A 25,953-nucleotide genomic window follows, 5' to 3' on the forward strand; every position below is an offset into this window, starting at 1 on the left:
TTTTCGCTGTCTATGTATTTATTGCTTATATAAGTTCGAACATTGGGACATTATTAAAGAGCAACTTGACCTGAATTATTATTACAGAAATAATTGCACTTGTGAATGTTCATCATTCTGTAACACAGTTTTATCTCCAAAAACAGTTTAATTTTTTATTTATTCATTTTTAAAGGTTACATTTTATTAAATCTATCTTTTTCGCCAAGCAGTTATATATGTTCTTGGATGGATAGGTAATAACCCAGAAATTCCTAGTATTTCCAAAAGTGGTCGAGAAACCGATGCTCCTTGTCCAATCCAGTATTGTATCCGTTCATAGTTAACTGTTACAAGCTTTTCGTTAAAAATATTTTGGCATTCGTCAAAACTTCCAAGTTGTTCTATTGGCGGTTTCTTTTGATTCGATTTTGTCTGGAAATAATATATTTGGTTTAAAAATATAGTATTACGTTATATGCTAATGAATTTATGGATAAACTAGTACCACCAATCATAAAATTATGTTTATAATTTGGATAAAACGTTATAATATGATTTTAAAGACTTTGAAAGAATTTTATGGGGCGTAATAATTATTTTCATATTTCAACATTTATTATCGTATACTTATAAGTAGAACAGGATTGAATAACAAACAAAAAGTCATAGTTGATCTAGATAAAGTGAATTTTGCAGATTCTCACTCCAAATATTTATAATTTTAATCGACAGGTGAATCAGAATCTTTATTAAAGATGTAGGCTAATGGGTGACAAGAAGTAGGGGGAAGTTGAATTCTACCTTGAAACGGTGTAACGAGCGGCCGTGAATTCGTATCGCGCGCGCTCATTTGGTCGCGCGATGATGGCTCGGCAGCCGGGCGCGGCGTTGTCAAGTCATGCGGAGAGGTGCGCGCGAAGTCAGATAGAATCGGGATAGCAAATAGTTTGGACACGTGCGCGCAATCGAGACATTAAACCCCGGGAAGAAACATCATCGAGGCGGAAGCACGAGACACCACGAGGCCAAGATCATCCTTAGCGATCACACGGACGCGAGATCTCGCAGCACCAGTATCCAGCCCACGGACCCGTGCAGCCTGGCTAGAAGGGATGCCTTCTCGCCACCAGCCGTCGAACGACCGCCGTCGACTTCGCACACCGGAGCTCGTGACGCTACGCGCACTGGGACCCCGTAAGTCTGTTGACTCCTTCCGAATTATTACCGATACGAACTACAGACGCCGAAGCCGAGGTTCGTGCCACCGAACGCTCGGCTCGTCTATCCAAATCAGTCCTCTCGTGCACCGCGCATAATCTATTGGAACAATCAAGTGACTTCAATACAGTATCCTTTATCACGAAATAAGGTGTTCGTATTGTCAACCTAAAAGCACGTCCTTCCTATACTCCGCTCACGAACTCGGCAGGGTTAGACCGGGAAAGAGTCACGGCATCGTCGTCGCCGTTGACAGTCGAGAAACCCTGGACGTGGAGAAAGCGCGACGGGCTTCACTTGCCGTGCATTTTGTATTCGCGGGCAACCCGGCTGCATAGTACGGAGTCGTCATTGTACCGACGGCTAACGTCCGTCGACGACTCCAGCATTATCAAGGGAAAGCCGTGGCGTATTAGTTGTTATATTTATAAACCGCTCGGTGACACGGCGGCGACTTCGCGGCCGCCGTGCACAGGTCCAGTTGCCCAGTTACAACGGTCACGACTCTTCTCGGTCCGGTGCAAATATTTGATTTATATTATCATAGAAAATTTGTGAATATCATTAAATCAGCTGCGCTCGGAGCGATCGGTCGTGTTTCGCGCGCGTGTCGTCAACTCGGAGCAGTATATAAAACTTTGTATACGATTAGTTAGTGACTTAAAATTTAAACATGTTACTTGTTTAAATAGTTAGACATTATCTTGCCAATATGGCATCAAACGTGAAAACACCTCAGGATAAGCCGGACCACAGCTTTTACAAGTGCCATCCAAAAAAGCTAGTGAAATCAGTGATTTGCATAATATGCGAAAATGTTTATCATAAAAGTGACTATGAGAAGATAAAAAATCCTGTTTTTGTTGGTGAACACCTGGTTATCTGCCCAGAGCATGTCCTGGGAGACATAACATCCAACTCTGAAGAGCATATGCTAAGTGACGTGGCAAGAAAAACCATTGCACTCATAAAAATGAAGAAATCTGAAGAAATCAGAGAACAACTGCTACAAGAAATTCATAACAAAACAGTTCAAAAACATAATTCAAAAATACTAGGCGAGGAGAATGAAATGGAAAATCTTGTTGCTGAAAATACCTTATTAAAACAACTAGTTGCCGAACTTCAAGATAAAAATCAGCTTCAGAAAGAAATGATTGAATTACAAAAACAGAAAAATACAGAGCCGCAGACAAATTTAAAATCATATGCTGATGCTATGAGAGAGATAAAGCCAGAAACGAAACGTGTCCCAAGTATAATGGTTAAGACCAATGACCCGGAACAGACGAACACAATGGAACTACTCACGAAGTGTCTGGTTACAGAAAAGAATGTGCAAACTAAGTTTATACACAAGAAGAACCAAAGCGAAATAGAAATCAGCTGTATGAATACTAAAAGCCTGGAAACACTCGAGAACGTGTTATCAAGTAAATTAAAAAATGGGGAAATTAAAGTAGAACAACAAGGTAATCCAAAAATGAAAATTATTGGAATAGACAATACTACAAATATGGATGAACAGGATATGGAAAATGACATTAACACTCGTAATTTCAAAAATTATAACAACAAAAGTAAGGTACTGCACATGTACACCAATAAAAGGACCAAAGCCTGCTCAGTTCTAATGGAACTCCCACCAGAAATCTACAAGCACATACGTGAAAACAATAATAAAGTTTTTGTAGGTCATTAGTACTGCAAAGCCTACGATCTTATTAACATTACCCCTTGCTACAACTGCGGAAGATACGGACATAGTGCTTCAAAGTGTAGGAACAAATCAGCATGTATAAAGTGCTCGGATAACCACAACGTAAGTGTCTGTAAGAATGACAGAATTGAGTGTGTGAACTGTATATTTAACAACGCCACATACAAAACAAGTCTACCAACGGATCATTTGCCAACAGATAGAATAAAGTGTACAATTCTTAAAAAGAAGATCAAAAAATATATCAACTCTATTGATTACCCGATCGCACCTGTATTACCGACGTGGGACGAAACAAGCGCACGTAAACAAATACACAATCTACAAACAAACAAACTACTATACCACAGATCGATGACGGCAGGAAAAAAAGAGGGAAATCTACGTTTTGATACGCAGCAGGAAACAACAGTCAGCATATTATTCCAAAGAACATAGCAAATTCATCAGTTGAATAATGGAAGCACAAATAGATTTAATCGAAGAAATACAAAATAGCCTAAATGAACAAGAGCGAACATATATGGATATTGAGTCTTTCAATAAGGAAAGGACTAGTAATGATCTAATCTTGTATTTAAACATTAGAAGCCTAAATGCCAATTTCGATAAATTACAAATCTTTCTTAAAAGTCTAAAAATAAAACCTTACGTTATTGTATGTACAGAGGTATGGAAACTAACACACTATCAGTATTATAGAATAAAAGATTACGAACTTTATTATAATCAGGGAGACATCAACAAAAATGATGGTGTTGTGGTCTATGTAAATAAAAATGTTAAACATACTAACGAAATGATAGCTATAGGTAAGCTTAAAATATTAAACACTACTATCCCTCTAAATAATAATAAACTACTTGAGATCTCATCCTTATATAGATCACACGTACTGACAAGCAAAGGTACCCAACCCGAACTCACCGATTTTGATGATTTTCATATATGTTGTAGAACATAAAAAAATAAGAGACACGTATTTCTTTTTATCGGCTAATTTTCACTTTTAAGGGGTAAAAACCTCCCCTAAAGTTAACCCCCAAAAAGCGTTTTTTTTAAATATCTCGGCTTAAAATTAATATTTTTCAATGAAACAAATTGGAGGTTATTTCTTACAAAAAGAGCAAGTATTTCATGGTGATTTGAAGAGTAAGAGTAGCATCCCCTATTTTTTAGGGGTTGAAAACATATATTTTTTGGCATAATTTTATAATAAAAATGTTTAAACCGACTAAAAAAAAATTGGAAAAAATGTTTAAACATCCTTAATAACAAAATTTAGTTGACGTCTTTCGGTGTTTTCATAAATATTACCCCTAAGGGGGTAAACCACCCCTAACACAAAATAACTGTAAATATGTAATTCAATACATAATATTTCGTAGAAAGTTTGTATATAGAGGTTTTCGAGGTCGCTGATTACAAATCTGTTATCAGATTTTGAAAATTCAAAATGGCGGAACCAATAGGACGGAAATATCGAAAAAAAATTTTATATAATAAAAAAGTTTTAAACGACTAAAAAAATTGGAAAAAATTTGTAAACATCTATAATAAACAAATTAAGTTTTTCGATTTTTTCATAGATACTACCCTTTAGGGGGTAAACCACCCCTAACACAAAATAACTATAAGTATACTTCAATCCATAATATTTTGTAGAAGGTTTTATATAAGGGTTTTCGAGATCGCTCTTTGCAAATCTGATATCAGATTTTGAAAATTCAAAATGGCGGAACCAATGTGGTGGACGAAAATGTCGAAAAAAAATTTTAACTTTCATAAAAACTTGTTATAAATGTGTTATCTTTGTAGCCTGTACATGTGAACTAAAGAGCCTTAAACCCTAAACCCCTAAAGAACAAATAGGCTAAATGGTTGTGCTTTTTAACCAAACCACCTCAAATTCCTAAATTTGTAAACAAGAAAATTCTGTGTGTGAAGCAGTTTTATAATTTCCGTAGAAATTGTTATCAGAATGTTATTGAAATTCCTTTATTGTAAATTCAACTTATAATGTATTTTTGTTTATAATATTAGAGTATAATAATAATCTACAATCTTTTATCTTTTGCCATAGTGCATTTTTTGTATTGAGCATAAAATATATTATTTTACGATGTTTTTACAATAATGGTAGTCCTCATAAAAGTGTTTAAAGCACAATGCTTTTTTGCACCAACCACATCGTACAATTGCAATGTTTGTGCACCCTTCTATTTCACAATGTGTTGCACAAGACTTTCCAAAACTGAAATCTATAGGATTATCAAATTTATCTGGTTTTTCATTGACGTAACCGCTTTTATACCAGGAATATTTAAACAAATCTATATATCTCGGTGAAGACAGTTGGTTGTGAACCAATGATTGAAGTTTAATTATATTATTTCTCACATGTAAATTCATATCATGATCCATTACATTACATTATCAGAAAATGTTCGGACAAAGTTTTTCCAAATTCGGAATCCATAGACATCAAGTGGTTGTATTTTTCCTGTGGTTCCAGTTGGAATTTTTTTATGTTAATAATTTTATTTTGTGGCATTGTTTCTTCTATAACTTTGTCACAATGACCACTCCAAGAATCAAGTAATAGTATTGAGTGATGGCCTACATAGGGATGAAATATTTTTTCCAACCAGATTTTGAAGTGATCTGCAATTAAACGACTTACTAATTAACTGATCAACGATATTACAATGTAAAAATTGTTATTAGTTCCCTTACTTGTTGTTAATTTTCCAGATTTGGATGCTTCCACGTACACGTTTTCTGGTCTAAATATGTTTTGTTCTACAATAGGGCCAAACTTGCCACTTGGTTCCTTTAAAACAAGAAATAGCGGTGACAACAGTTGTCCAGTAGCTGATATTAGTGGCTGTATAGTATAACTATGCGTTGTTGCTGAAATTGACTGTACCAGACATTGCACTTGCTTTTCTCCTTCTACTGCTAATGTTCTTCCAGAATGCATTTCTAGCTGAAATCCGCTCTGATCTGTATTATACAAATTTTCGAGTCCAATCCTTGGTATTCACGATTTAACGTCATCGATAAATGCTTCAGCTTTAGCCGTAAGTTCTGCACTACTTTCTAGTGTTTTTCTTGTTATGAACTTATTTATTTTCCTAGAAACTATTCGGTGTGCTTGCTTAAATTTGAGTAACCAATGTTTAGAAGCTTTGAATCTAATATCATCAAAACCAATTTCTTTTTTAGCTTGTAAGGCCCATCGAATTATATCTTCATCATGGATAATTGAACCACTGTCGAGAGCTGCTTGAAAATTATCCAGGGTATACTGACAAATTTGTGCTACTTTTTCTCTATACGTGCCACCTTTATTAATTGAATGAGCCCAACGACGTAGCTGACTAATAGATGATACTTTTTTGAATCTGTTTTGCACTGTTTTGAGACTTAAATTTTGCTTCGTTTTGCTACTTCTCCAAAATTCTACAGCTCTTTTTTTGTATTCAAAATCTAGTTCTTCATTATCTGCTGTACATTGATTTGTTGGTGCTATATCCGGATCAGGAAAATGATGTTGCACTTCATCTTCAATTATTTCCGCATTATGGTCTTTATACTCTTCTTGAAAATCCAAAGAGTCATCAGTAATCATTTCTACATTGTTGAAATCATGTGTTGCATCTATTAAAATTTCTTTTATTTTTTCGGCCAACTCTGTTTCGTGATAATTCGTGACACTATCTGGTATGTTTAACGCTTGAAAGTATGCTAATAATAAGTTTAGAACGTTTAACGGATTAATTTTCATTTTTCAATCTAAAATGAAAACAAGCGGTAAAATTTATACAAGCTGTGTTTTTGCATGTAAGGCACGACTGCTACATTTCTACCAGAATAAAACGAGTGAATGTAAATTGAATCAAATCATTAATGTATGCATTGGAGAAGAATTCTCGTTCCACTTTGTGATGTTCGGAAAACTCTATTTTTAGTTTTATTCAACTTTTATTCACTTTGAAATTGAATAATGTAATAATCTATATAAAATCACTAAAGAAAATTTTCTACAACTGTATGATACCACTGACAAACAAAAAGACGTACTATTCGTACTTTCCGGCATCGAACTAGAATACCCACAAAACTCACTCACTGCCTAAAAAATAACACAGGCAGCTGAGGTAAACATTCGATGAAAACAATCTAAAAAAAGAACATACTGATTCGCACATATTGTCAACAACTTTTATGAGTGAAAGACATTTATCTGTGGAATTATCATTGAATGTACGATAACATTCATTAAACTAATGAATGCATATAAAATTCCCTTTCAATAACAACGTGTTCTTTAATTGCAAATGAAGTTCGAGTATTAATATTCTTTTATGTATTTTTACCAATAACAAAAATTATCATAGTAATATAATAATAATAAGAAGAAGATGAATAAGCATAATTGCAATAGCAATAATAACAGTAATACTGATAATAGCAATGATAATGAAAAATAATAATAATAATTAGAATAATATTTATTATTAAATTTAGATTTTTTGATAAATTCATTAAATCGTAGCAAATAGTATTATTATGGAATTCCAGACTGTAGATATTTTACTATAGATACAATAATCATTACTTCGAGAATTCATCTAAAAAACTTTCGGCTTACGAAATAATTGTAACAATGAAAAACTCCCAAGTTTGACAACATTAAATTTTATTACAAAACGCAAAAGAGTTTGATAAACTAATTTTATTAACCTATGTTTTTTCATTTGCAAAAAAGTGTGGACTTTTTGAATTTATAAAATTATATAATTATGCAATTTATGAAATACTTTATAATTTATGAAATTACTTTTGAAATTATGCTAATTTATAAAAGCAGAAAAATAAATAATCTTTGATTGAAACATAAAACGAGACGTTATTTGTTACATACAAAATGATAGAATAAAATATCGGTAATATGTCTATACTCGTGTCTACGGTAAAGCATAGGCCTTCGGCTTGTCTGGAGGTTAGGGGTTTGGAGTCGTTTGGTTAAAAAGCACAACCATTTAGCCTATTTGTTCTTTAGGGGTTTAGGGTTTAAGGCTCTTTAGTTCATGTACAGGCTACAAAGATCACACATTTGTAAACAAGTTTTTTTGAAAGTTAAAATTTTTTTTCGACATTTTCGTCCACCACATTGGTTTCGCCATTTTGTATTTTTAAAATCTGATATCAGATTTGTAAAGAGCGATCTCGAAAACCCCTATATACAAACCTTCTACAAAATATTATGGATTGAAGTATACTTATAGTTATTTTGTGTTAGGGGTGGTTTACCCCCCTAAGGGGAAGTATCTATGAAAAAACCGGAAAACTTTTATTTGTTTATTATAGATGTTTACAAATTTTTTCCAAATTTATTAATCGTTTAAAACTTTTTTATTATATAAAATTTTTTTTCGCTATTTCCGTCCGCCATATTGGATCCGCCATTTTGAATTTTCAAAATCTGATAACAGTTTTGTAATCAGCGACCTCGAAAACCTCTATATACAAACTTTCTACGAAATATTATGTATTGAATTACATATTTACAGTTATTTTGTGTTAGGAGTGGTTTACCCCCTTAGGGATAATATTTATGAAAACACCGAAAGACGTCAACTAAATTTTGTTATTAAGGATGTTTAAACATTTTTTCCAATTTTTTTTAGTCGGTTTAAACATTTTTATTATAAAATTATGCCAAAAAATATATGTTTTCAACCCCTAAAAAATAGGGGATGCTACCCTTACTCTTCAAATCACCATGAAATACTTGCTCTTTTTGTAAGAAATAACCTCCAATTTGTTTCATTGAAAAATATTAATTTTAAGCCGAGATATTAAAAAAAACGCTTTTTGGGGGTTAACTTTAGGGGAGGTTTTTACCCCTTAAAAGTGAAAATTAGCCGATAAAAAAAAATACGTGTCTCTTATTTTTTTATGTTCTACAACATATATGAAAACCATCAAAATCGGTGAGTTCGGGTTGGGTACCTTTCCTTGTAAGTGTCACATTGCATACTCTTAACATTCGTTGGTAGGGTTCGTTTTATACACAAAAATTTAACACGAATTTTTCTATGAATTCTTTTTACACGTATGTTTTTACATTGAACACAAAGAAATGATTAATATTACATTTTCTACACAATAACATTGTGTACAATATTATTGTATTAAATGTTCAGTACTAATTATTTATTTATGTTCAATAAAAAAGCTTATGTGTAAAAGAAAATTCGTATAAAAATTTGAATTAAAATGTGTAAAAAACCGTAGAACATTCTCAAATGTTTTTAATGTAGGATATGTTAAAAATTTTATAATTGCAAAACAAGTAAAAAAACTTGGAGTTGTGTCGCCTAGATTAATATCACCCACAAAATTTATGGACGCTTTACTCACAATACATTCAAAATGGTTTTACCAGGACTTACTATTTCCTTTAAATAAAAATTATTATGTAATGTACATGAAAATTAGTAAGATTAACATTATTTTGTACGCCGGTAAACTTATTTATGTAATTCATACGCCAATACCAACTGGCTATGATTATACTGTGTACAAATTGACACCAATACCCATGTCAGGGTGGGCACGTTACTATATATTTGACAGTATTAAAAATCAACCTGTTGCTGTCGATTCAAATTTTAGAGTATAGTGTAATTGATTTAAATGTTTGTACATCTATAAATGATTTTAAAATTTGCGAGATAACATCTGCCGTTCATACATTTAACCAGGAAGAAAGTTGTTATGCACGTATGATAAAATACAAAGATGATAATGGCTAGAAAATATTGTTGTTCTAGAAAAAATATGCTGTTCTAGAAAATATTTCGATTTGCAAGCTGATTTTGTTTTGGCTCTGAATAATGGTTTTATTTTGTATATTTTACCAACCAATACAGAAAATATCTTCATAACTTGCAGCGTTTCTAAATCAGATTTATCTGTGACTATTACGAAGCCTCATATATTACAACTTAATTCAAATTGTAAAGGATACTCTAAGAACCATAAGTATTTACCAAGAAGTCACGTCAATAAAATAAAAATTTCAGAATATAAAATTAACATTCAATTTCTACCAGTTGAACAGATAGCTCTAAATACATCAGCTTTAAAACTACCTGTATTTACTTCATCTAATGTTGACACTTCTGAAATTTTAAATTCAGCAAAAAATATTGAAGATATCACGAAAGATTTAGAAATTATTACATCAATCATAACTACCATTCACGGCTGCTTACGGGTTATAGTATCTTTCATTATACCATGTATACTATTGCCACTATTTCAGTATTTTATGTCCTTTATAAAACTGGAATACTCAATTGCATTTCAATTGCTTTTAAATTTTGTCTATTTCGACTGTGTCCAAAATGTATCAAATGCAAAAATAATAATGATGAACGTAATGAAGCTACTATACCATTACAAACTACGAATGTCCAAATACGCGAAGAAAATATTGCTGCTCAACCGTCAACGTCTGCAGATGATCGATCTATTTCGATATGATGCACGTGCTCCAATATCATAAAAAGTTTATGTATAATTTCAGTGACGATCCCATTTGAATATTTTAGATTTATAGTATATTTCATACGACTATATGATGTTTATACTGCATCATTCTGTACTACCATATTATTTATATTAACAATTTAACGCATCTTGTACAAGCATGCAATATAACAATTATATAAGAGTTTAAAAAGTATTTTGTAATAATTATGATGACCTTATATAAAATCAACTTATGATACCTTATATAATATCAATATTATCAATAAATTTTAAATAAAAATTAATTGAAAAAGTTTTTGTTCGTATAATTCTGTATATAAAATTTCATTCTTTTTGTTTTTACTACAACATAATTAGAAAATAGTATGTTTTTTCGTTTTGTTAATGTTGGAAGAAAATTCGTGCCAGAGAATTAGGTGCGGTTTATTAACGAATTTATTATTTTGTTTCTTTGCTATAAATGTTTAACATGAAATTTGAAAATTGTCAAGAAATTAATATGCTTGACATTCAATTTTTTTTTCAATTTGTAATTTTAAAAATTCTAATTTTTAGTTTGTTTGAACAATGGAAAACGAAAATATGAGTGAAGAAACTATATGCACTCTTTGCGACAAACTACTACAAAATGATACAGATGATATCGTTCAAGTTTGTAGTAAAGGTCTAGAAACTTTTATAAATAAAAGTAAAAGCAGAGAGGATGAAAAATTCAAACAATGGATAGGGAAATAGAGTGTAAGCTTTCATGAAATTTGTAGAAAACGCTATTCGGCAATACCGCAGAAGGCAAGTAAAAGAAAAAGAGATTCCTCATTACCATCTCCGCCAGCACAAAATTTCTTATTTTCATTGCCGTCATCGTCAACAGCAAGTGTTTCAGATGACTATAAGTTTGACCAATATTGCTTTATTTGCAATGAAGTATTAGATCCTTCTCATAAAAAAGTTTGCTACTTAAAACGCGCGTATACCTATCAGAATCTTTTGAATGTTGCTTCTGAAAGAAATGACGATGTCGGTATGTTGGTACTGAATCGATTTGGGGGTATATCACTTGAAGAAAAAAAAACCTAGGTACCATTATTATTGCTATAAATCTTTTTTACATAAACCTTTAATGACATCAGAAGAAGAAACTGAACCATATAACATGGACCTTGAACCATGTAATTTTAATGATGAAACGGATGATTTAATTGAAAATATATACAATTACATCGAAGAAAGTGGAAAGTTTCAATTCTTTTTATCAAAGAGAAATATAACAAAGATATTTTCATTTTAAAACATCGTGGCCGAGAAACACTTATTTACTATAAACCAGTCAACTTAACAAAAATTTGTAGCGATTGGATCAGTAAGAAATCAATCGACAATTTTGAAAAAAATGCTGTTGTAAATTTCGCTGCAGAAATTCTTCGAGCTGAAATTGTGAGTACGAAATATGAAAATTCATCTTATCCACCTGCGCAAAAATTTTTGGACAACGTCAATTCAGAAATACCCGAATTACTGCAAAATTTTCTCAATCATCTTTTTAAAGGAAAACAGGAAAGTAATATTGAAGATAGTCAAGTGAAAAGCGACATTATTGCTCATGCTATAGTCTCCTTTCTGCGTCCAAGAGATTTTCTTTCTAAATTACAATTAGCTCTCGGCATTTATATTTACAGAAAAACAGGATCGAGACTAATGATTGATCTTCTGTCTAAGTTTGGTATCAGTGCTTCTTACAAACGTATTCAAATGTATGAAGCCTCAACGATAGTAAATCCACCAATTCAACATATTGACAGTGCTTTTGTTCAGATTGTATTCGACAATACTGACCATAATGTTGGAACATTAGATGGTCACGAAACGTTTCATTGTTTAGGAGGTGTCGCAGTTTATACTCCAGATTTTGAAGTTGTGGTAGAGGGTGGTTCACAAAAATGTTCAAAAATGCCAACAGCTGCAGAGATAGCTTCATATAAATAAATAAGAACATACCCCTGTATCAAAATTGATTCACATGCGTTGCAGAATATCAAATATATTTCTGTGAATAACCTTCATTTAGGCAATCGGCCAATTTTCCCAGAGCATTATACAGGATATGCATGGGGTAAAGCTGTGGAAATCTCGATCTTACCATCTTGGAAAGGCTTCATGGAAATTTTATCACAAGATAAAATATATACATTATCCAACATAACTTGCTTACCTTTTATAAACCAGCCACCGTCCAAATTAACCACATTAAATACGGCTCTGCATTATGCAGTTGCAGAAGCTCGTAAAGTAGATCAATGAACTATTTTGGTCACTTTTGACTAACCTTTATATTGGAAAGCTCGCTGTATTGTTGCACAGTCGGAAAATGGTGAATTGAAAGATGTGATTCGTTTAGGAGGTTTCCATTTGCTAATGTCATTTTTAGGAGCAATTGGTTATATCATGGACGGAAGTGGACTCGAAGAAATGTGGTCCGTAGTATATGCTCCAGAATCCGTTAAAAAAATGCTTGCGGGTCATGCATTCTCAAGAGCAGTACAAGCTCACATTTTAAGCTTCACGGCTATAGCTATCATTATCTACAAGTCAATGAGTAACGTAGCTGGAGTAGAAAAATTTATTAATGAATTTTTTAGTGATTGGATGAAAAACCCTCCTTTGATAAAAGACTGTAAAAATAATAATTTTATGAAACACTTATCAGAAGAATTCATACAAAAATTAAATAACATTGAAAGCAAGGGTCCAACGCCAAAATTGTGGATATAATATTTCAAATGTGTCACCATAGCCTTACAGTTTATAGAAGCAGAACGCTTAGGCGATTGGAATCTACATTTACAAAGCATTAAAGATATGTTACCATTATTTTACTCAAGTGGTCATTTTGCTTATGCAAAAAGTGCTCAAATTTATCTTCAGGATATGGCAAATTTGGATGTAATAATGGATCCTTTAGAATTTGAACGTTATACGAAAGATGGCTATTTCACTATACGTAGATCAGATAAAGCGTGGTCTGGTGTATGGAGTGACATGATAATTGAGCAGACATTAAATATATTTTTCGGTACAGATTTAAAGCATGGTCGATGTGTCACTCCTAGCGTTGTTGCACGTTATTTATTTGCCATGCCATCAGCGTTTAATGTAATGGAGTGTTTGGAAAATTACTGTGCAATGAAATCGAATAATAGTGAACAACATGTTGATCTTTCTAAGAGTCGAATGGAGAGAGATTAAAATGACATAAACGAATTTGTAACCTGGCTGCAAAATCATAATCCTTTCAATCATCTACATGTTTTGGTATCGCTTTCTACAGGAATAATTGGTGGACCAAATATAGATTGTCATAAGGCTATTGAAAAAGGACTGCAAGGAATGGAAGATATGGTTGGGAAAAATGCTGACAATATTTCAATGTCAAAAATATATAAAGTTAACAATTTAGCAAGTGCCGCAATTGGAATACATCTGGATTACAACCATGAAGTATCTACTATTGATATTTACTTATTATTTCAAAGAATTTGTGTCATTTTCAATGGAGGCGCTGAAAAAACACGCGAAGATTTTTCTTATGAGCTTACGCCATATCCGGTAAGCTTATTCGACGAAAAGGGACAAATGAGAAAAACGCAGAAATCAAAACTTTATCCGTTATTTAAAACTTCGAATAGGTTGCTAGCGCTGCAAACATCAGATATATATATGTCATAGACGGAGGCTGGCTATTGCATGCTGTAGTTTGGCCCCACAGCCAGAAATTCAAAGAAGTTTTTAAATTATATTTATCATATATCATTAAACATTTTGGTAGAAGTGTTACTGTTGTTTTTGATGGATATAACAACGAATATATTGGAGTAAAATCATATGAAAGATATTGCCGGAGAGAGAAAAACGTCGGAGCCGATATCGATATCTCTGAAGATAAAATGGTAACAATGAATCAGACAAAATTTCTTTCAAATATTAGTAATAAACTAAATTTTGTGGATTTACTATCAAAATATTTAAAGGAAAATAACATTCATACAAAAATTTCAGAAAAAGATGCAGACACTGTAATTATTCGTACGGCCATAGAATTAAAAGATAGTAATGAAAGTTTCGTTTCAGTGGTCGGCAATGATATAGATTTGTTAATTTTACTAATTACACACTGCATCGGTGGAAATGAAATATATTTTTATAAAATGTCACTGAACGAGAAAAATGAATTATATTCAAGCAGAGATCATAAACATTTAGAAAAATACATTTTATTTGCTCATGCGTTTGCTGGATGTGATTCAACAAGTGCTATATATAATAAAGGTAAAAAAAGTATTATAACATTATTACAAAAAAATTAAGACTTGCAACAATTGATATCCATATTTTATAAGCCATTCCAAAATGTCGACGATATATATACAGTTGCTGAAAAACTTATGATAAAAATGTATGGTGCAGATGACCAAAAACTGACTCTATATGAATTAAGATATAAAACATTTTGCACATCTACAGCAATTGCAAAAAAAGAATTATCTTTATCGTCTTTACCGCCTAAAGATTCGGTATTAAGAGAGCATGCTAAAAGAGTATATTACCAAATGCAGATTTGGCTTGGATTCGATTTAGATCCAGTATTATGGGGATGGAAGAGAACGAGTAATATGCTACTACCTATTATGAATCCTAAACCAGTTGCACCAATCGAATTACTAAAGATGGTGAGTTATTATATGTTATCCTAAAATATATTATATGAAATTGTCTAATTTTTCTTTGAAAATAATTTCCAAATGACGTATTTAATATTTATTTTAGTGAACTATTCGATATTTCCTATTGTAATATTTACTGTGATAAGAAAAAATAATTAACTTGATTTTCAGATATTCTGTGGATGTAAAACAAACTGTAACACATACCGATGTTCGTGCAAAAAGGCTGGAATAAAATGTAGTTACAGCTGTAAAAATTGCAATGGCCAAAGCTGTGAAAATGCTTCAAATTCGCATAAGGTCATACTTGAGAGTGATACAGAAGAGCGACAAGATGATATACAGGGTGGGCCATTTTAATCAAACCAGTCTAATAACTCCTAAATTAAGCCATGAACAGAAAAATTGTTCAGATGAAAGTTGTCCAGGATCAAGGGGGACATCTTTTTGTGCAATTAGTTTTGACCTTGAACTCAAATTTCAAGGTCATTTGAAGGTCAAATTTTTTTTTTAATAGGAACCCCTATTTCTGATAGCAGATTCGGAAAGAACAGGAAATTTTACGTCGGAAACGGTATTTCAAAATTTTTTTTCATGACCTTCACAAGGTCATTTCAAGGTCAAATGTTAAGAAATACTGTAATTGCTATTTAATCGCATTTTCTGATAGAATAATCGTAGTTAATGTACTTTTATGATGAATATTCAAACCCAATGTGACAATGACCATGAAAATATTTACATGAAAACAAAATAATTCCCTAATTTCAGCGCTACCCAGGAACAACGACGTGGACGTATTAGGATTATGTTCCCTTTGGGGTGCTTGTTTATCGTGAGTCCCCAATTTCCTGTTCTTTACGAATCTGCTATCAGACATAGGAGTTCCTATTTTAAAAAATTTGACCTTCAAATGACCTTGAAATTTGAGTTCAAGGTCAAAACTAATTGCACAAAAAGATGTCCCCCTCGATCCTGGACAACTTTCATCTGAACAATTTTTCTGTTCATGGCTTAGTTTAGGAGTTATTAGACTGGTTTGATTAAAATGGCCCACCCTGTAGATGATATAGAAGATAATGAAAATCTGTGGAATGATGAAATAAATGATTTACAAGAAGAAGAAGTTGATGAATCACAAACTGAAAATTAAAAAATTTTGCTGAAAAATTCTGTCAATTCTATTTACTAGAATAATATAACCATTTTATTATATATTAAATTTTTACAATAATCATATTTATTTATATTTTGACAGTTTTATCCTTGTATTATTGATTGATGTTGCTTCATAATAACATTAAAAAATGCTATCGTAAAATTTTCAAGAATAATTTACTTACAGGTAAAAAAAACACAAATTCAAATAATAATTTTTATAGCACTGGGTGGCTTAAATCCGCATTTAAGTCACGCAAATCCGTGGCGTAAGTAGCCCTTTCTGACACTGTGTATATCGCACGAGCGTAGCGAGGTAAGTAGCCCTTTCTGGAGCGTAGCTCGCGCTGCCAGAAAGGGCTACTTACGCCACGGATTTGTGTGACTTGGCGGATTTAATCAAGCAGTGCTATAAAATATTGTACGATACTCGAGTCGTATGTTCTCTTTCCAGCACGGTGTAAGCAACCTTAACCTCGCCGTGCCAGAATGTGCCTCATACGACACTTGTATCGTAATGTACTATGGGTCACTGAAACTAAAGAAGTCGCTTCCGCGCATACAAAAGTATATGAAATATGACTATTTCATTTTTTCAGCGTCATTGGTGCACCGGTTAAATCAAATTTGGGATGCAAGGTAATGCCATTTTTCCGCTCATTGGATAGCTATATTGTTGAGAACATTTATTACTTATTTAATTCATAATTAACTATACATACTTAATAATTATATAGCTAATTTCGATAATATTAATAAAAAGTTCATACAATAAGTTTTCCGGATGTCGCCGCGAAATCAAAAATGATATTTTCGCATGACGCATTCAAACGCGGCTCGGTTCCCGCCGTCCCGCCGCTGCGCGCGGAGAGAGCGGTGGCGGCCATGTCGTCTGCGCGCTCCCCTCCCCTGCCTCTACACCAAGCAAATTTCTTTTTCATTAATTATCTCGGAACTTTGCGCTCATCGGAATCGAGTAAACAATCGTTTCCAATGCAAAATTTAACGCTCTTTCCATTGATGCCAGCCATTTTTTCATAGGTCAAGCCGATCTCGAGATATAAGCAAAAATAACTTTCGCACGCTGTTTTCGCATAGAACCCCTCGTTCTAGGAAGCTGCAAATTTCAGAATCGGCTTTTCCGACCCCGATTTACCAAATATCCAAAATGCAGCCATTTCTACCGCAGGGCAATTTCACAGCTAATTTTATTGGACTAAAGCCTACATGAAAAATCACAGTCCACCAACTGTGATAGCTTTCGAGTAACTTCAAAAACAATATTATCCACCCGTTTATTAAAGTATTAAAACATATAATTCTATTGAAACCCCGCGCGCATTCACGCTTTTTGACTCGACCGAGAGTCATAGACACTGCAGGACAAACACACACACACATGCATGGCATCCACTGCTATGCGGCTAACCTCTTACCCGCGTCGCGTCGCGTATTCGCAACTAAGTTATTGACAACAAAGTGCGGTGATTATTGAATTCGTACCCGTAGTCCAAAAGTTCATTGTGATATTTTCTACACTGCTGGCAACTTCTAAAGTGTTTTCTTTTTTAGTAAACTGCAAAGTAGTAAATACTGAGAGCCCTATCTCCCAGTGTAAACCTGTTGCTGTTATCAGATAAGTCTTTCATTTTACATAATATTTTGTTAATTCTTCTGAGTGGCAAAAAAGCTTGTTGCTTTGTGTTTAAGCCAGCTTCTATTTATTTCAGCTTATTGGAGATACTATGCATCTAGAGGACGGTTTCGTGCGTATATGCTGAATTTGCTTGGACAAGAGTTATCATGCTGAGTCTGATCATTTATTTAATTAACATCCCAAAAAACTACACTAGTTTCTAATATTCATTCGCAATGTGTTTCATTTGTTATATTTTTATTTGCACCACAAACCCAAAATGTCATGTGATAATTGCCCTTATTTTACTATTCTTCAGTAAAGTTAACAAACTTTTATACTGTTTCATTACGTGTTGAGATTAATGAATAATTCTGCGTTGATTCTCATGTGATATTAGTACAATAATTTCTTTGATTCTACTCTGATTACTCAGTGCACCACATCCGTTACTCTATAAATTTATTTTAAAAATCAGAAATATTTCAAATTCATTAAAGCTTTAATTGGAAATTGACGTTGGAAATGTATGCTAAGCACCAAATAAATTATACTTATCTTCTATTACAAAAAACAGGCAATCTCTATGTGTCGTTTATAACCAGTGACGTGGTTCTATAAAAATAATTCCATGTCAGTTTAAGATATGTTCAAAGGTAATATACTGAATATTTGATATTATGGTTTAATATACACTATAGTAAATTATGCATCTAATTTTTACACAAATGTATTTATTACACATTGTGTAGAAACAGTCTACCATAACAGTTTTTACTCAACTGCTTTGGTTCGCACTTATGCAGTTCGCCCACTTGATCTATTGTTTAGTTTTCAAACAATCTTACATATAAATATTTAGCTCTGTAGCTCTGATAGTTTTCGAGAAACACCTAAAACAAATTGTAAAACAAGTACACGGAGTTGATCAAGAATATTGTTTTTGAAGTTACTCGAAAGCTATCACAGTTGGAGGACTGTGATTTTTCATGTAGGCTTCTTTCAACTCAATAAAACAAAAAATAAGTGGTTTTTATCTTAACTAATGAATATATGGTTTTCATATCAGTACTCATGTGATTTTTCAACCCTCCACAGCCATAGAGTCCACTGCGAAAGTGTGAACCAAAGCAGTTGAGTAAAAATTGTTATAGTAGCACGTTTCTACACAATTTGTAAAATATTTGTATACAAATTAGATGCATAGTTCATTATAAGTAAATTTTTTATTAATAAAAACTTTCGAAATGTACATTTAGTAAATACGTAGAACGAATTTTTTCAGCTGCGGAACTTAGTTAATTCACGCACGTGGTCAGATGAGATTTTATCATGTGTCTAGGCTTGAAAATAGCAAAAAATCACCAATTTTTCGATTTTTTACGAAAATCAGCGATTTTTCCCATTTTTAAAATCCTTATAACTTTTGATCCGAGCAGTCAATTTCGACGATCTGGGGCTCAAATTGTTGCTCTTTTCTTCAGCTTTTAGTTTGAAAATTTAGATTAACATTTTTATTTTACGATCAGCTACATATATGACGATGAAAACGGCCAAAAAACGGCCATAATTGATAGGCATATATATAGCTGATCGTAAAATTGAAATGTTAATCCAAATTTTTTAAACGAAAATGAAAGAAAAGAGCTTTAATTTGAGCCCTGGATGACTAATATTGGCTGCTCGGATCAAAAGTTATAAGAATTTCAAGAATAAGAGAAAAATCGCTGATTTTCGTAGAACATCTTACTCTTCGTGACTTTTTACTATCTTCAAGCCTAGACAACGTTTTACCCAGGCAACCATTTTTAACTCACCAGCCCTTAAATTAAATCTCTCTGCTGATACTTCCATCCTAGCAATACACATTTTTGGATTGCGCTTTCATACACTACATGGGTAAAGTTGAATCGTGGCTTGTATTCGATAGTTTTCCTCGTGTTAAATTCCCATAAGAGAATTCGAACTGCCCCCCAAAAAAATACATGTTTTTTAATCTCGGGAACCCAAGATTTTTCGGGTTCTATATGACCTAAAGAACCCAAAAAAGTTGGTCGGGTAGGTGTGCTCTCAAATTTCAAATTTGTTCACTCAGACCCACTGAAGTGTCCGGTTTTTTCTGGATTTGCACATATAAAGTATAGAACAAAATCGTTATTTTATTATTATACTATCACAATTATATTTTATTACAATCTAATATTCATTACAATAATTTTTAAGATAATTATAATTTTTAATGATGAAAAAATAGAAAAAAAATATTATTAATATTTGGATTCATATTATTTTGCGTATTTTGACACATGTTTTTTCACGTGTAATATTGTAAAATTTCTACATGCAAAATTTTGCATATTCACGTGCTTTATTACATGTCTTTTTACGTGTTTAACACATGTTTTTTTACGTATTTTATTATATGCATAATCACGTGTTAAATTATATATCAAATCGGTTTAAAACAATCATATGATTTACCATATGATTATATTTGCAATTTGATATTTGATAGAATATATGTTTATACATGTAATAAAACACGTTATAAAACATGTATAAAACATTAGACATGTGATTAGATATGTGATTTACCATATGTATATTTTTAGTAGGGGGCACAGTTTGGCATGATATTGGTACAGTTTTCCTTGATATTGGCACAGTTTGGCACGATATTGGCACAGTTTGGCATGATTTCGGCACAGTTTGGCACAGTTTGGTACAAATCGACACATTTACTCTCTAAATCTGTTTGAGTGATTTTTTCACTCTAAAAAAGAGTAGTTCATAGAATGAGTCGCCTTCGAGTGAAAACTATTAAGTCCCTATCTATAGGTTACTCGTTCTAGAGTGATTTCTATTGTCTTTGTTCGATCACTCTTTAAAGAGTAAGTCACTTGATAAGGAGCCCTCTCTTCGTCAACATGTGCTTCGTTAGAAAATGTGCAAAAGTGTTTGTTGCAGTATTTTTAACAATATAGGATGTCGACAATGATATGAAAGTTGCCTGAGGTGAGATGAAAATATATATTTACGATTCGTATGTACATACATATATGTGTATACGTATGCAATGTGCATGTATACGTGCATACATATAAAGAAGTTAGGTTAGCACATTAACAATAATAACAAATACTTTGTGTTTTTAGGAAACTTTAGATGTGTGTGATGCTCTAGACCCCAACATTTTTTATCATCTCGAATGTAATTGCAATACCTAACCTCAACCATAACCTGTAAATCTAAAATCACCCTACCCATGGCAAACAGTGAAAATATCACTCTTTTCAAAAGTTAGGAAATACTTGAAGCCGAGTGACTCAATTTTGGTGGAAAGCTTAGAGTGATTTTTCACTCTAAGAGATTTAGAGAGTAAGTGTTCGATATAAAATTTTATTTAAATAAAATTATTGGAAAATAAAAATTTTGGAGCTCACAACCAGATTTTGTGTGTTATCATCCGGATTGTAACACCTATTTAGGCCCTCATTATGTGAATTTTAATAATTCTAAACAACTTCCCTAGTGAAAAAAAATTCTGTACCAAACTATGCCAAAACTGTGCCAATATTGTGCCAAACCGTTCCATAAGTCTGTCAAATGTCCAAAATGTTCATGTTTTGACACAGTTATGCCACAATTCTAACATATATTGGCACAGTTTGGCATAGAATTTTTTTCCACTGGGGTAATTTGCAATCAAATCAATCTCAAGTTTTATATTGATGTAATACTAAAAAAAAACAGATGACAATCAACTGATTATTACCCAACTGAAAAAAAGCAGATGACAATCAACTGATTATTACCCTACAGAAAAAAGCAGATGACAATCAACTCATTATTAGCTAATAATCTGCTAATAATCATGCCAAAACGTCAGCTGATTATCAGGTGATATCAGCTAAATATTTTTATTAAAGCTGATAGTTACAAAAATACGTTTGTATGACATAAAATGTTAATGATAATCAGCTGATTATTAGGTCATAATCATCAAAAAATTTTTAACCTTCAGTATATTTTTTCAAAGTAGTTTAAAATTAATAAAATTTATAAAATTTACATAATGAGGGCCAATATGGTTTTACCATCCAGATGATAACACAAAAACACTGGCTGCAAAATTTTTATTTATTTATATTTAAAATTTTGTTGTTTAAATCAAATTATTAAAAAATGAAAATTTTGTAGCCAATGTTTTGGTGTTATCATCTGGATGATAACACCGTATTAGGCCCTCATATAAATTTCATAAATTTTTTTGATGATTATCACCTGATATAAACTTTTACTTAAAGTTCAAAAATTTTATTGATTCATATGAAATTTTACATATAAAAGTTTAAAATTATCATACAAAATTTGATGTATAATTTGGTGTACATATTATCAACAACAAACATCCTACTTACTAGTTATTAATTTGTCAAAATTAATCTACTCAAAAATCAAAGCTGGAAGTCCATGGGGATTAATTTAAATAGATAATAGATGCAAACATCATTAAATTAATGTTGAATCAATGTGTAATAAGTGTTAATCAATATGAATACCCATGTAGATAATCTATTGCAGTATAACTGGATGTAACATTTCAGTTATTTTTAACGGGATCTTAATTAGCATCTATTATGTGACTACTTAAGGGGATGTCAGAGCTAAAGCTTTGCAAATCCACCAAAAGGTATTAGCCCTATTGAAAAATCTCACATGAGATCTCACATGAGATCTCAGGTGAGATCTCATGACAAAATCTCATGTAACCAATTTTGTATTATAATCACCTTTTTAACCATTCTTAGTCGATTGGTAACATTTTTTTAAAAATTTGGACTTAGAAAATTTTTCACAAAATTGGACTTAGAAAAATAGAGTCCGACTTTCCAAAAATTTTCCAAGTTCAAATTTTTCAAAAAATGTTACCAATCGACTAAGAATGGTTAAAAAGGTGATTATAACACAAAATTGGTTACATGAGATTTTGTCATGAGATCTCACCTGAGATCTCATGTGAGATCTCACGTGAGATTTTTCAATAGGGTAGGTATTTCAAATACAAATAAAAATTAAAAATCAGATTGACATTTTCTTTTGGTAAAATGTTTTATAGTCTTGGTTTTTCATTCTAAAGTATATATAGCACGGAATAGTATGGCTGCCATTGGAAATCAAGTGTAGTGCACCGTATGAATTGATGCATGCGGCGGGATGACTGACTATATATTTTGTTCAAAAAATGAATCACTATGTATCTAAACAAAACTTTTTACAGAAACTTTAAGTTAAAGTTTGAATTCCTTGTTGAAAATAGTTGATAAAGATTGATTAAATTTTTAATCGAATTTGAAGCTATATTTTAATCCCACCTTTTGCATTAGAGCTAGATTGAAATCGATAAAATTCTATATGAAAAATGACTATCAAACTCAATAAAATCCTCTTGTTGGTGATGACTATCGATTTTAATTGTTGTTTTAAGTATTAAATTTTGTCGACTCCTATCGATTACATCGATTTTAATTGAGTTCTAATACAAGAAGTGGGATTAAGATATAGCTTCGAATTCGATTGAAAATTCAATCAATTTCTATCAAGTATTTTTAGCAGAGTTACTTAACACTAACATTACAGATCAAATTGAATAACTAGGATGTAATAAAATTAATTTCTTGCATTCCAATAAACCATAGAATAATATAGAAATAAGTTGAACTTAGTAAAAAGTTAAGTATTTGGTGTGAAAATAAAAAAGTGTTACTTTTCTAACCTATGAGTGTGAATTTCAAGTTATGCAAGCATTTAAAGGTAATCTATGAATGGACAATAATATGATTAATCATATTACAACAATATGAAATTACATAAAATTTAATGAAAAAACCTAATAAATTATTTAAATTTAAAAAAATTAAATTTGTAAACAAAATGGTCACAATAGTTTTCGCACTCTCTGTTGACTGTAGAAATACCATGTGATAAAAGTTAGTAAGGAAACAGTATTTTTAGCTCCTATATCCTCTTAACAAGGCAATAGAATAGTTAATTAAATTAATTAAATAAGTAAAAAGACTTTACATCCATTACAACGATGTGATAGAATGGTCGGTTGGTACAACCATAACGAACTAATCTTATGGACTTTGGTCTACTTTTTATTGCAAATCCACATCCAGAAGCTAAATGCACAGGTAATCGTGGCATGCTTTTGTTTTCAAAACATGTAAAAAGTTCAAACAGTAAGTTTGAAAGTTTTATTTCGCCAAATAAAATTAAAAACTTAACGTTAATAAAACGTTAACATCAAGCAGAAAACTAAATGGTGCTAATCTGGGAATAAGAAAGAAGAAGACTGGAGTCTGGTGAAACTTTTGGTTTTCTTCCGCGTTCCGCATCCGGGATTATAAGGTTAGTTCGTTTAGTCTTCAGAACTTATAGTTTGATTTCGAATCACGCGACTTTATTTTTGTTTAATAGAAATCCCTGTTGCAAAAATTATGTCATTAAAATTTAAATGACGTTATTGAATGACGTTATAAAATGACACGTGCGCTCACGTCCTGGTGAATTTGAGGTTAACCTCTAACTTCCGGAAGCATTTTTACGTCGACATCTCACGACTCCCTTTGTCACAGTGTGCTCATAGGGCAAAGGGAAGAACGAGACGAGCGACGAGGATCCGTCGAGCCGTGCGTTCACGACTCTGCGAATCCGAGGGATAATTTTAAAGTCCCGTAGAACCGTTACGACCACAACTGTGCGCACACAGGGCGATCGAAACCGTTATTGCGCGACGCATTCGGATCGGCGTAGCCGTGCACACAATACGCCGCCGTACTCAAATAAAATCCTAACCTCAAAATCCGTCACCGTTCCGTAATACCGATACCGACCCGATATACACCGATATCGCAAGCAAATAATTGTTAGTGTACCGTAATATATTGTTAACCGCGCTAGTTTAAACAATTCTGATTGTAAAGGCGAAACATTCTTAACAAATCGCATACTTGATTTCTGTTTCAGACGGGATTTAACATGCATCTAATCACCCAAATCATTGATTTGTTACGAAATTAACTTTTCTATTGTTATTGAAATATAAAAACAGAATCATTACTATCCCTTTCCCTTATCCGAATCCTGGATCCGACTGATTATCTAGCATCCGGGGAAAAGTATTATCATTACATGGCAGTGGGACAGGGACCAGTTCAGGAATATTTCGCCTAGAATCTTACACTAAATTGTAAACAAAAAATGACTCATAGAAAATCGGAAAATTTGTTTTTTTTTTGCGCAATGAAGGTTAGTTGGATTTACCGTCTCAACAAGGGACAGCTTGTCACCGAACTGCAAGGGAAAAACCTCGACCGCGAGGGGATCGTAGTAGAGCTTCGCTAACGGATAATACGATATGCCCGGAAAAATCCGCAGGAATTCGCCGAAAAACTGGAAAATCCAACGGGATATGACGTAGAGACCGATTTCAAACAAAATTTAGAACTCGAACGCTCCAAACTAATCCAACGTATCCTTGAAGAAACCCGTCAAGTCAAAGGCTCATCCACGCCGACCGGAGATCTGCCAGAATTACTACCAGGTGAAAATGAAGTCCTCGGCCAGATACGCAAGTGGAACTGTCATTTTAAAGGAAGACAGGTTTACTCTTTTCTAGAGAGAGTCCGGGAACTACAGGCATCTTACGGATTTTCCAGTGAACAGCTTCTTCAAGGAGCTACTGAACTACTTCGAGGAGAAGCCCTGCAATGACGACAGAATTACGCCAGCGACTGACGGACCTGGGATGAGCTCGAAATTAGGCTAAGAAACTTTTATTTATCGTGCGGAGAGCGGCATAATTAAACCAGACAAATCGTCGAGAGAGTTCCGAAGCCCAACGAAAACATAAGGGTTTACGTTGGAAGAAAAACTCGACAACCTGT

At 32.7% G+C, this 25,953-nt stretch overlaps 2 protein-coding genes across 3 annotated transcripts; one reads left to right on the forward strand and one right to left on the reverse strand.

Annotated features, from left to right (window-relative positions):
• Nucleotides 1-24,356, reverse strand: LOC107981558 (probable 28S ribosomal protein S16, mitochondrial). Of its 2 annotated transcripts, XM_031927001.2 has the most exons (3): nt 24,086-24,337; nt 12,813-13,158; nt 1-414 (listed from the first exon to the last, which is right to left on the reverse strand). In XM_031927001.2, the coding sequence occupies exons 2-3, from the start codon at nt 12,906-12,908 to the stop codon at nt 193-195; spliced, it is 318 nt and encodes a 105-aa protein (XP_031782861.1). In that variant the 5' UTR covers nt 12,909-13,158; nt 24,086-24,337; the 3' UTR covers nt 1-192. The 2 variants fall into 2 exon arrangements, with proteins under 2 accessions (XP_031782861.1, XP_031782860.1); XM_031927000.2 differs by lacking the exon at nt 12,813-13,158 and having other exon boundaries at nt 24,086-24,356.
• LOC116416837 lies at nt 14,252-15,591 on the forward strand. Its single transcript, XM_031926999.1, has 2 exons — nt 14,252-15,213; nt 15,379-15,591. Exons 1-2 carry the CDS (start codon nt 14,929-14,931, stop codon nt 15,565-15,567), a joined length of 474 nt encoding a protein of 157 aa, XP_031782859.1. The 5' UTR covers nt 14,252-14,928; the 3' UTR covers nt 15,568-15,591.
• Nucleotides 24,357-25,953: the final 1,597 nt, after the last annotated feature.

Source organism: Nasonia vitripennis, assembly GCF_009193385.2.
Source record: "Nasonia vitripennis strain AsymCx chromosome 3 unlocalized genomic scaffold, Nvit_psr_1.1 chr3_random0008, whole genome shotgun sequence".
NCBI lineage: Eukaryota > Metazoa > Arthropoda > Insecta > Hymenoptera > Pteromalidae > Nasonia > Nasonia vitripennis.

Bases quoted from the DNA above. Each gene is read 5' to 3' on its own strand.
- LOC116416837 (XM_031926999.1), top strand. From the start codon at position 14,929: ATGATAAAAATGTATGGTGCAGATGACCAAAAACTGACTCTATATGAA. The intron at 15,214-15,378 runs GTGAGTTATTAT...CTTGATTTTCAG, and splicing joins CAATCGAATTACTAAAGATG to ATATTCTGTGGATGTAAAAC.
- LOC107981558 (XM_031927000.2), bottom strand. From the start codon at position 24,211: ATGCCACGATTACCTGTGCATTTAGCTTCTGGATGTGGATTTGCAATA. The intron at 415-24,085 runs GTAAAGTCTTTT...TATTATTTCCAG, and splicing joins ATCACATCGTTGTAATGGAT to ACAAAATCGAATCAAAAGAA.